We start from the raw sequence: 12,802 nt of genomic DNA on the forward strand, positions 1-12,802 counted from the left end.
ACTATTAACACTAGAATTTCATTGATACTTTTTTGTCAATTGGCCCTGTAGGTCAAACTCTGCTTCTTCAGATTTTAACTTGCTTATGTATTTCTATTAAAAATACGAATAAAATTAAAATTAAGATACAAGTAAGATTTACCTTACATATCCCCTGAAAAGAGAAAAACTAATGGCTTTGGAGGCAGCAAGTTCAATTTAGCCTATGGTGCCAAATACATCACTGCATAATCATAGCAATCATGTGAAATAATGGATAGAGTTGTAGACTAATTTGTGATATTTTTTAACTTTAAACTATGAACTACACTCAGCTACTAAACACTCAGCTCACAGAAGTCTCCTCTGTTTACAAAGTAACCTTATCACAACTCGCCTGAGCTTGGAGTCAATGAGCCACATATCATCATATCATATCATCTACTCAGCTCTTCAAATAGGAATGAATTTCACACTCATGAGTATGTGCAGTATTCTTTTATACACCTTTAGCTTCACAGTTGTCTTGACAAAATGTGAAGTGATAAGATATATATATATATATTAGATAGACAGAAATGCTCTAGAAATACATTGTCTTGTCACTTCACATGTTTTTCTTTTGTAATTGATTATTATTTATTTAAACTATTTTTTCCTACCTGTTGTTAGTTGTCACTAATTCAATTTCAAAAACCCACTCTGAATGAATCCACCCAATGTCTACTCTGAATGAATCCACCCAATGTCTATGCTCAATTAATCCAAACAATGCCCACTTAGAATAAATCCAACCAATGCACACTCTTAATACATCCAACCACTGTCCACTCTGAATGAATGCAACCAATGACCATTCTGAATTCTCTGAATTAATGCAACTAATCTTCACTCTAAATGAATTTGACCAATGCATGTATCATGAAATATCAAGAAAATGTGATTAAAAACAACTGCCTACTGTTTTTATCTTGATGGCTTAATTAAGTCCATCCTTGCTTGTCAGTTTTGGCATCAAAATTATACCTGATTCCTTTTTGACAGTCCAACTAAAGTCTTTAAATCAGCAAAACAAAATGTTCCAATCAGTAATCATCTGACATCAGCATCCCTTCCTGTCATTTTATCTGCTCAGATCATCTGCCCCTTGTTTTAAGAGAGAACAGTACATTACAGTACAATAGAGTTTATATAGAAAACTTGTAGAATGGTTCACTTCTGCCAGGTTCAATGCAAGTCAGTCAGATTTTGGAAAAATGCTTTTCAGACTGTGAACCAGCCTTCCTACCTAACATCACCAATTTAAAACTACAATTCTAAAACTACAAACAGTGTTAGCTAGCTAATTAGGTGTGCCTTCAAGTACATTTAGCAACAGTAATAAACATCATCCAAGGATGTCTAATTCAGCAAAAACTCATTTACATGGAACAAAGATATTTTATGAACAAATGTTTGAATTTGATTCCTCAGTCGTGACAGCTGTAGGTTATCTGGCTACACAAACTCAAGTAGATACCTCTGCAACAGAATGTTTTAAATTACTTCAAATTCCTCAGAATAAAACAGCACAAAGCCTAGGCTACTTGTTGAGGCATAAGGACATTTAAACATATCAATTTACAGTTAAAACATCACAAAACAGCAGAAATGAACCAACCAGTACTTACAGGGTGGTAGGGAGAGATGAGGAGGACCGTTTAAACGTGTAGCTGCGTTTAAATTAATGAATTTGAAGGGTTGTATATATCACATTGATTTATGGACATCCTAAAGTGGGGGTGCTAAGGGGGTGTTGCAGCATTGCCTAATTTCAGGACCGCCACTGTTAAAAATAATGATAATAATAAAATGCTCTGAACTATAATAATTTGAGCATAGTAGAGACCCATGTGTGCTTGTTTAGTGGCCTTTAAAAAAAATCTAGCACAATAGTATGCAAAAGTCAGAGCCAAACTTGTTTATTAAATATCAAGCACATTAAGTACAGGATATTTTATTATTCAGCAACAGAAAAAAAACAAGAAAAAATAGGATATATTTAACATAAAATTAAATTACACTAAAGCCTCTACGACTAAGTACACTATATGGCCATAAGTATGTGGACACCTGAACCTCACACCTACATAAGCTTTTTTTTCTTTTTTAACATCCCATTCCAAAGTAATGAGCATTAATATGGAGTTGGCTGCACCTTTGCTGCTATAACAGTCTCCACTCTTCTGGGCTTTACACAGGATTGTGAAGTGTTTCTGTGGGAGTTTGTGCCCATTCAGCCAAAAGAGCATTTGTGAGGTCAGTGTTCAGTAGGGCTGAGGTCAGATCTCTTTGCCGGCCACTGGAGTTCTTCCGCACAAAACTTGTCAAACCATGTCTTTATGGTCTTTGCATTGTGCACAGGGGCACAATCATGCTGGAACAGGAAAGGACCTTCCCCAAACTGTTGTACCAAAGTTAGAGGCATATAATTATTTAAAATATCTTTTTATGCTGTAGTATTAACATTACTTTTCACAGGAGCTGAGCCAAACCCTGAAAAACAGCCCCAGACCATTATCCCTCCTCTACTAAACTTTACTGTTGGCACTATGCATTCTAGCTCTTCCATCCTTCCAATCGTAAAACCAATAAGGTACAGCTATGTCTTTCTAACAAAAGCTGTTTGCAAAGTTGTCACTGACAATATGTTCCCCTTCAAAGACACTAACATTTACACAAACAACTACCCAAACACACCTTAGCTGCCTTGCAAATTTCTTTATTATATGGAGGATTATATTTTGTAATAAAGTCAAAGAGTGGACACAATAAATACTGAAAAATGTGGTATTGTATTTAATATTTAGGCTTCTGTGTAATTTTCTGTTAAATATTTTATAGCCATAGAAATTAAACAAGTGAAACTTGGACCTTTGCACAGTACTGTATATACACTGGAAACCTTAGTTAACTGATTTGCCTTCACTCCTTTGACATCATTGACATCACTTTACATCATTTAATTAATAAGTTAAATAACTTAGGCTGGCCCTTCAAATGGTCTGAAGTGGTCATTTTCAGTTAAGTAAAATCTACTAACTGAATCCAGCACAAGACAATAATTACATTCTTTTGGTCTAATACAGCTGTGCAGTTTAGTTTGCTCCCGGCCTTTTATACGAAATGTCAACCAGCTCTCACTAACAACTTTAATTTAATATCACAGCTATTTTCAAAAATATCACAGCTTAGTAGGACCACTGAACTGTTTTCTCACTTGCTATTTTGAAACACAGTAATAGCTTTTGTGTTCCTGTGTTTTTGCAATAGATATAGAGAGCAGTAATATCATGCAGCTGTGAACAGGCTGTGCTGCATGTACAAGTGTGTCAGAACCAATTCTACCATTGAAAACAGCTACAGTCAGCAGCCATAGTGGAGCCAATAGAAAGGAAATGACAGAGTTAGATTATCCGACCTTGTGATTACAGGCATCTATACATAAACACACACACAAAATCTGTCTCTGCAGTGCTCAGTGTTGCTTTCTCTCCGTATGACTGAAGTTTGTGAAACACAGTTGACTCCATTGCCCTCATAGAGAGCTGCCTCATGAGAGCAAGCTGTCAGTTAGAATGTGGCTGATGTTAGTGTTTATGAAGAGAACATGTCATCTTCTCTTCTTGGCTTCGGTTGAGGGATTTAAACAACTGCATAGATGAGACTCATTTTAGTACCCCAATTCAGTCAAGAATGTACCCTGAAGCTACTGCCAAAGTGCTTCTATGGAGAAATGGAGAAAACACTGATTAACATTTTAATTAGATGACTAGGTAATGACTGGTAAAGTGCAAGGATTAAATTAAGTAGAAATCAGAGACAACATATTTAGTAAAGAATACTACTTAGCTGTGGTGATGCAGCGTAGTGCACTACACTCTATATAGGCTTCTGTGGAGAGATACCATAGAGCACAGGTTCCCAACCCTGTTATCAAAAAGGCCAAGTGGAAAGATACCATAGAGCACAGGTTCCCAACCCTGGTACCAAAAGGCTTCTGTGGAGAGATACCATAGAGCACAGGTTCCGAACCCTGGTACCAAAAGGCTTCTGTGGTGAGATACCATAGAGCACAGGTTCCGAACCCTGGTACCAAAAGGCTTCTGTGGTGAGATACCATAGAGCACAGGTTCCCTACCCTGGTACCAAAAGGCTTTTGTGGTGAGATACCATAGAGCACAGGTTACCAACCCTGGTACCAAAAGGCTTCTGTGGTGAGATACCATAGAGCACAGGTTTCCAACCCTGGTACCAAAAGGGTTCTGTGGAGAGATACCATAGAGTGCAGGTTCCCAACCCTGGTCCTGGAGTACCCCCCTCTCTCAGCCTCCTGCCCTTCACATTTTTAGTGTTCTCCTTGCTGTAGCAACTGCCTCAACTCAGGAAAGACTCGTCAATTAAGTGATAAGCTGGATTAGGTGTGTTGTGCAGGGTAGAGGTATTCCAGGACCAGGGATGGGAATCATTACCACAGCAAAAACACATTTCATTACTTAGAGAACATTTTCATGGCTGGTTCTTTAAAGGAATGCTCTAAAGTAATGTTTTTCAACCTAGTGTCTGTTTGCTAATTTGTAACATATGGTCACTTAACATGGACAATAATTTCAATGCAGTAAGTTCGTTTCAGCATTCAAACACACTACCCAATGACTTCTATAGACCTCTGAAATCATTCTGTAGTTGGCATCTTAACCATGTTCGGAACTCTAAGTAAATTAGAGTCTAAGTAAATTTTCTCTATGTGGAAATTTATTAGCAGTTTTGATAATCAGGTCTGTTGCACCCTGTGGTAAATGAAAATTTTCAATACCTGATACATTTTTGTCCTGTGTACACTTTCCCCCAAAATGTCACTGGATCCTTTGCATTACAAGGTCATACATGCATGCTACAAGCAGGCTAATATTACTGTGCATGGAAATGACATGAAATTAAGTCTACTATTAAACTTCATTTTTAGTCGTCTCCAATTCCACCCACTTGTTAGGACTCCCCCAGTCACATGGGATCATCATCAGGGATCGAACTCGCGAAACTCCTGGCGATAGGGACAACGCCTAGATGGTTGCACCACTCATTCATTGTGCAGCAGTTTTAGCTTGCATGTAGCAAGAGTTCTATTCCAGCTCATTAATGAACTTGTAGTTCAGAAGATCTGGCAACATTTGGAGGGAAAATTAACTATTGTCCATGCGAATCAGCTATATGCTACAGTGGCAATAAGAGAGATTAGGTTGAAAAACACTGCCGTATTTTGAAGAACCATTCATTAAAAATAAAAAAGAACCAAAGGTAGTTCTTCTATTGTATCACTTTAAAGAACATTTTTGTTACCTTTATTTATAAGAGCGTACCTGGCTGAGACATGCCTGACCTAATTCTCTCTGGAAGGTGACAGTGGCTTCTTTCCTCTGTCACTTGGGGATGTTTTGGATTTTTGCCAGCCTGTATGGTTGCATGGCAAATCAGAAGCTTAGTGTTCTCCTCTGATTGTGTTGAGGTGTTCAAAGGTACCACAGTATGTAGCTGCTAGTTTGGAAAGATACAGTGTGAGGTTTTGTGAACATCAGAAGAGGATAGGCAACTACTGATGTGGTGATGAACTCGGGACTAAATTGGGAGAAAAATAGAGACAATAGTGAAGAAATGGCAAGACAGTGGGATATCTACTTTAAGTTTATGTTTTCTCAACAGTTTCTGTATAATTGTGCTAATATTACTTATGTTACACAATAAGCTATTGACCTGCATATGTTTTAGCTCTTCTTTTTTTTCTAGCTCTTCCTATAATGGAAAACTCCAATAAACAGAGCTTTTTTTTTCAAAAATATGAAGGAATAAGAATGCTTAGCAAACTCAAGAAGCATGGCTGTTGTCACTGAGCAGTGGAGGGAGAATTTTTGTGGGAGAATTTTCCAACTCCATTGTGGAAGCATGCAGTATCTGTATGGGCAAGAACAGCCAAACTTGCAGCTGGCATGTGTGTCTGTGCCATGGACGCAGCTCTGTGTTCTGCACGGTAATTAATGCTGAGTATCAGAGAGATTGAGGGGATTTTAGGGAATGGGCTTCTCACAAGCCCAGCTTAGCTCCGCTCCACGGCCGGGCCTAATTTGAGCGCTGCGGAGAGCCGCTCCAAAGCTGCCCTCTGTCCACCTGATGCTGGATCTCTTTCTGCTAGACCTTTTCAGCTGCGGGTGTACGGCGTCTTGTTAGCGAAGTTTCCCCACATGCCTTCCAGATTTCATCAAATCCTGATGAACGGAGGACAAAATCCCTCTGTTTTTGTCAAAACTGCTGTCTTGTGTTTTCAAAAACACTTCGCAAGATTTTGATGCGCTCAGAGTCTAAATAAATGATACATCTACACCCCAGGATTACGACGATGAATCAAAGCCCTTTTCTTTGCGGTGAACAACAGAAAAAGAGAGAGAGAGAGGGAGGAAACTCTGTCAAAGGAGAGATCAAGAGGTAGAAATAAAAGTTAGCTGAGATGCTGGGAGGAAGCAAGAGGGGTTGAAATGAGGAGAGGAAGAGAAGTTATGAGGATCTAATTGAGATGCATAATTTACACAATGTGTGTTGTGCCTTTGATTTTTATCAGGAAAGACAAAAAACAAATAAACACGGAGTGATATTTACTCAGTGGGTGAGCGGGCGTCCTCTGTTGTCCGCACTCGTTCTGCACACAAACCAGTGTAAACATACACGCACCTCTCTGACCACTCTGTCTGATTTACATTTTAAACAAGGCTTCGGTAGGAAAGATGAGCTGGCAGCCTGCAGCTCTCATTGCCACTGTGTGCTCACGGACGAATGTGGTTTTCTTTTTTTTCCCCCTCTTTTCTGCTTCGTATTCTTCCTCATTCTGACACGTTAGTTCCAGTTTAACACTCCGAGGCAGGATGTGTCAGATTTACAGCATGCTCTTGGCTGCGGTGCTGCTGAGGTAAGTCAACCTCGCCTCATGCCTGCTGATATCTGCCTCAATATGACATCATGGCATGAAGGTGCTGAGAGGCTGACTCGCACTGGCTTTAAATTTTAGCACCCGTGTAAATCCCCTTATTACACATCCGCTCTCTAAATGTTCACACCTGATGCAACATTTTCTGTCCTTATTACACCCACATCTTGTGACATATCAGTAAAGACATCCATAATGACTGCCTTAGAGTTCTCACAGCGAGCTTTCAGGGCAAGGTCACAGCCTTTTTTCTAAACGCTGACCCCGGCCTCAGACTCAGCCCTGCTCTGTATTAACATAGTCACGCAATCTGGAGCCGCTTTTCATTCAGATGCACTCTGACAGATGCATTCCTCACTGGTAGTGCCTGCATGGAGAGCTGAGGGAAACAGGAATGCTATCATGAGAAATCAAGAGGAGAGACACTGCAGATTGTTCTGTGCTTGCCAATATTTAAAATCTTAGCTCTGGAAATATGAAATTAATCATCTTGTTTTAAAAGGTATTTACTAGTTTCTATCTTTGAATTCATGGTATGTTCTTAAATTGATGATAAATATGTCTTTTATGCCTCAATTAGTCAGAGAATCTTAAAATTGAGTAATTTAATGGTAAAACAAGGTAAATGAAATGATATTCTCTTTCACTGAAAACACTTCATTCAAGATTTAGTGACACAAAATTGCTTGATTTCAGAATCACACATCCAGTTTCTCTTCAGTTCCCTCTGCTGAGGTTTTCTCATTCCGTTATCGAGTTTGATTTTATTTCAGTCAGACGTTTTTTTTTCTCTCTGATGTTCAAACAGTATAACCTTTTTTTGTTCTTCAGTGGTCCAATGTCATCTCTCACTCAGTCTCTCTCTCTCACTCTCTGTCCCTCGGTTCAGTTGTCAGAAAATGTTGAGGGAAGTTTCACTTGCAGTTCTGGATGTGATTTCAGTAAAACCATTTTTCTGTTTTCAGAAGTCTGCTCTGAGATTAAGGGCTAGTTTTAAATTAAATGTAGGTTTAGACCTACCTATTTCAAGAGGAACCGAATTGTAACAGCAGAATCATGTTCCACTAATATTAAATCATTTCTTTGGCCTTCAATTTTTAAGTGTTCTAAAATTAAGAATGCAAAAAATTGAATTAAGAATTCTTTGCTAATATTCAGTGTATTTCACTTGTTACCGTGCTGTAGCAAGACTGTTCTCAAGTAATTTTGATCTAACACCCAGCATTTCCTACTAATTTTAAAGCTTATTAGAGCCTTTCTAGACTGGAACAAACTTACTTCAGGATTTCTTGTGAAGTAAACAGATCATTTCACTAGTATTAAGTCATTTTCTCCTCAAATTCGGTGTTTATTTCTTGTATTTTGGCTCATCTTTTCTGAGTCCTTAGCTGCCCTCTTAGGCACAACCTTCTATAAAGCCAAGGCATCCAGCAGGTAGAGCAATCTTGAAGGAGTCTGATGTAAGACTGAATTAAATTTTCATTTCTGTCTGCAGGATCTTCGTAAATCACTCGCGAACCTGAAATGAGCATCATTAGCTATAAAAGTGACAAAGTTCTCTGAGTGCTGGTATGGGTTGAGATGGAAGGGACAGGGTGGAGGTCATTACAGATCACAAGCATGACCTGCTTCTCTGCAAGTGCTGTGGGTTTTGCCATGCAGTATCACTCCACTCTTAACACAAATGCAACTGCCCTTTTGAAGCTTCTTTAATGGTTGTAAATAGCCAAAGAATTGAATTTTGCATTCTTTATTGACTATTATTACATTATAAAATGATTCTACCATTCTAAAATTTCTAGAATTGAATCACATTATGTTCATTGTTACTTCTGACCTCTTTATACTGAGTATTAGGGGTGAAAAATTGCAATCATGCATTGTAATACTGATTCAATTGTATGAATTTTGCATTCTTTATTGGCTATAATTACATAATAAAACAATTATAATGTTCTGAAATCCATACAATCATGAATCAGTATCACAATGCATGATTGCATTTTTTCCACCCCTAATACTCAGTATAAAGAGGTCAGAAGTAACAATAAACACAGTGTGATCTTTGGCACTTTTTGCATCTTTGCTGTCTGAAACAGAGGACAAATCAACAGTTTCTGAGTCAGAGCCAGGATTTAATTGAGACTGAAATATGGGACTGTACTGGAAAATATACAACTTTCTGTCATCTTAAACGTGTTTCAAAGTTATCATTACTACGTGTCTTTCTAATTAGGGGTCCCAAAAGTTCCAGACAACTTTCATGAAGTTTTCAAGACTGTCATGAAGGAGTTCTTACAATGCAACTAAAGGGCAGATGTTGAGAGAAATGCTGTTCATAGCTCTGATGCTTGACAAGTGAAATCATCATAAATCTAGTCAGTATATCTAATATTTCTCATTATGAGATTGATGTCTGTTACAAGACTATTGAACCTATTTCTAGATAAGCAAACTCATCTGTCAATGCAAAAAAAGTGAATTTGCTGGATAAAATTTCTTAACACAAGTATACGTGTCTAGAAATTGGTTGAATGATCTTATCATATTCTTACATCAATCTCATAAAAAAAATATTGTACATAACAGGGGTCGGCAACATGCGGCTCCGGAGCTGCATGTGGCTCTTTTACTGCCCTGTTGCAGCTCCACAGCCGAATTAGATTTTTAGGTAAAAATAATTCATTATAATTCACTGTGAACTGCTAATTCACCCTTTAACCCTGACGATTGGCACACAGACTGCTGGTCACCACAGCGATGCAGACAACCATCCTGCCTAGCAAGTAGCTAACGAAAAAACAAAGAGAAATAATAAAGACAGACATCTTATTTGCATCTATAGCACTTAGCTGGTGTCCTGCTGCATTTAATCTGCAGCAAAAAACTCTCAAATGCTAAAAAGTTGCGAAGCTGGAGTCAGCTTCTTGTTCACAAGCTTCTTGTTTGAATTTTCCCATTCCACCTTAAGTGGTGCAGCAGTTACCTTCTGGCGCTTTAGGCATCATTTAAGATGGAACGGGAAAATTCAAACAAGAAGATGTGAGAAGAGCGACTATAGGTGAGCTAAAGCTTAAAGCAGAGCAAAGTAAGTCTGCATTTTTATATATTTTTTTGCCTATACTAGCACATCAGCGCATACAGAGACATATTTACAGCCAAGATGGTAAAATGGACATAAAAGGTGGTTTGATATTTGTTGAAAGGACAAAATGGCTCTTCTCAACATTTGGGTTGCCGACTGCTGGTATAGCTCAATGAGATTAAAGATGATTTCACTTGTCAAAATATAATTTGCAGAGTTTGCGAAGTGGTTAGCTTGAATTATAAACAACAGTGCTATGTTCTGGATGCAAAAGCGTCATTACTTGTTTCATCTTAGATCCCCCTCTTGTCAGTTCGAACACAGAGGATGGTAAGTTCTCCCATAAGAGTGGACATACCTGTACTGAAACCTTGTCTTGTCCAACCTTATGGAGCAGAGCATCATCAGCAGCATAGCTCTTTGTCTCTGTCATGACCTCTCAGCGAAATCGTTGGTCAAATGCAGCCATTGTCCTCCCAGCATGCCAGCTCATCTCTGTCTTTGTCCTCCTCTGGCGTTTGTTGTACGCTTTCAAGCAGGCTAATCGTTAGACCCATCATTTCACTGCTGTTTTGTGTTTCCCCCTTTTTGTTCTCTCTCTCTAGAATACCTTCCTGCCGGCCAAGACAGAGGAGGACATCTTTGCCCATTTGGGGTTGGACTATATTGAGCCTTGGCAGAGGAACGCATAGGCCTCGTCTTATTCATCATCCGCAGTCCTGCAGCTGTTCCTGTTCCCCGCTGTTTTGATAGCACACTGCTGGACTCACTTAATGCCATCAGTCACTGATTCATCTTACTCAAAAGCCAAAGCATTGAAAAATGCTTTGCCATTAAGGTTCATTGTATGCTAATAACACAAAACAACTTCTGCTTTTGAAACTCTTTTTTCTGCATGTGCTACAAAACCAAAAATGTGCAAATGTATGTGATGTATATATGTGGTGTATGTTTTTTCTTTTTTCTCATTTTATGTAATCATTGAGTCTCTCATGAGTAAGGGTGAAAGAGATAAGGCATGAAAGGTAGAGGAGAGAGGGTGAGAGAATTGCTGTAATTTTAAGTGTATGTGAATCCAGACTGCAAATTTAGGACCTTATGTGGCTATAATAAGTGCAGGTGGAGCTGAATAGCAGTATAACTGATATTGGATTCCACATTCACTGAACATCATTTACTGAATACTAGCATCTAAGGGCCTCATTAGTGTAGAATAGCTCCAGACTGCTGAAATAATAGTGCACACTCAGTCGTAGATTCCATATGATCATCATCTTTAATCCCAGTGTTTAGAGATTTAGCAGCACAAAACGACTGAAGAGCTTTTCTGTTTAGCTTTCACCTCTGTTAAAAAGCCAGAGCATTACAGGAGTAGAACTACATAGTGAATAAAATCACAGTAGCAGATTAGCATGATATGAAAAGTCTTTTTTTTTTTCTTCAATTTGTTTGATTATTAACTCACTGTCTATTAGGAGCTTATATATTTATATACTTTGAAGTGATTTCATTCAGCCAACATTCAGATGCTTATTTTTATTTTCGCTGCGAACAGTGCACTGATGCATTCATGTATACTTTACAGTATGCTTGCACTTCTGGAGATTGACATTTTTTTCATAGATCTAACTGCAGGCATGTTTTTGATTTTGTTGTTTAAAGCTGATTTGGGGCTGGAATTAAAGGGTCCTGCATTCACTTGGCAAACATTCCTTTTGATATGTGGTGCAGTTTACACAAATAAATAACCAATGAACTGTATTATGAACTTTTAAATATAAACAGAAATCTATGGAACTATTTTTGCACTCCTCAGTAATATTAATATATATTTATATCTAGTGTAGTTGCATTCAGAAAAAACAGTGGAAATGTGGTGATCATCAGTTTTTGACTGGATATTCAACACAAGAAACTGAAAAAGTCGGATGGCTTTATAATTTACATAATAAAATAAACCAAACACAAATTAAAACATAATAAAAAACAAAACAACTAAACAGAAAACAAATGATGCATTGTAAATGCAGAGGCCTTTATTCATTCCATTAAAGTGTGTTTCTCAAGCTGTGTTTTTTCTATGGTTAACTCCTCTTGGGTGGCTTATTATGATTTTATAGACTAATATTTGTGTCAAGAGTTCACATTTTTCCTTTTAAAACGTGCTGGTAGCATTCTACTGCAGTAGCTTTGCATGCTAACAGCTTCACACCCCACCGCACAGGTTCATAGACCCTTTCACACTTCTGTATTCGATGCGATGTGAGCCATCATTGTAGGGAAAACATTACAATAGTGGCAGCGTTTATGAATGAGAATGAAGAGGACTCATGTTTTTATATTTATATAAGTTATTTACTTTGGTGGAGCAGTTTTCATTTATAAAGAAGAGCAAGCTTGACAAGGTATATGTTAAAAGTGGGCTACTTACACCTGCAGCAATATGGATTTAAACATGGTTAAAAAAAACTATCTGTGAATGGGAGAGGAAATATGTGACATTATCTATAAATTAAATAAAATCTGGTGACGTTGGGTAGGGCCAGTGCACTGTGTGGACAGACTACAGCATTCTATGTGGTGATTGTATTGATTGGTAAGGTTATGTTTTAATGCTTTTCCACAGCAACATTAAACATCAATGTTAGTTAATTATATTACAGCTTAAACACTTAAGTGATTAAACATTGTCATAGCTGGTTAACTAACATAGGAGTACTGACCTG

At 38.0% G+C, this 12,802-nt stretch overlaps 1 protein-coding gene across 1 annotated transcript in view; it reads left to right on the plus strand.

Moving 5' to 3' along the window:
• Positions 1-10,768, plus strand: part of dntt (deoxynucleotidyltransferase, terminal) — a 170,568-nt gene extending 159,800 nt beyond the window's left edge. Inside the window, exon 11 of the mRNA XM_036574578.1 lies at positions 10,682-10,768. Within this exon, the coding sequence (XP_036430471.1) occupies positions 10,682-10,768 (87 nt within the window). The remainder of the gene's footprint in view (positions 1-10,681) is intronic.
• Positions 10,769-12,802: the final 2,034 nt, after the last annotated feature.

This window comes from Colossoma macropomum, unplaced genomic scaffold (genome assembly GCF_904425465.1).
Source record: "Colossoma macropomum unplaced genomic scaffold, Colossoma_macropomum, whole genome shotgun sequence".
Taxonomy (NCBI): domain Eukaryota; kingdom Metazoa; phylum Chordata; class Actinopteri; order Characiformes; family Serrasalmidae; genus Colossoma; species Colossoma macropomum.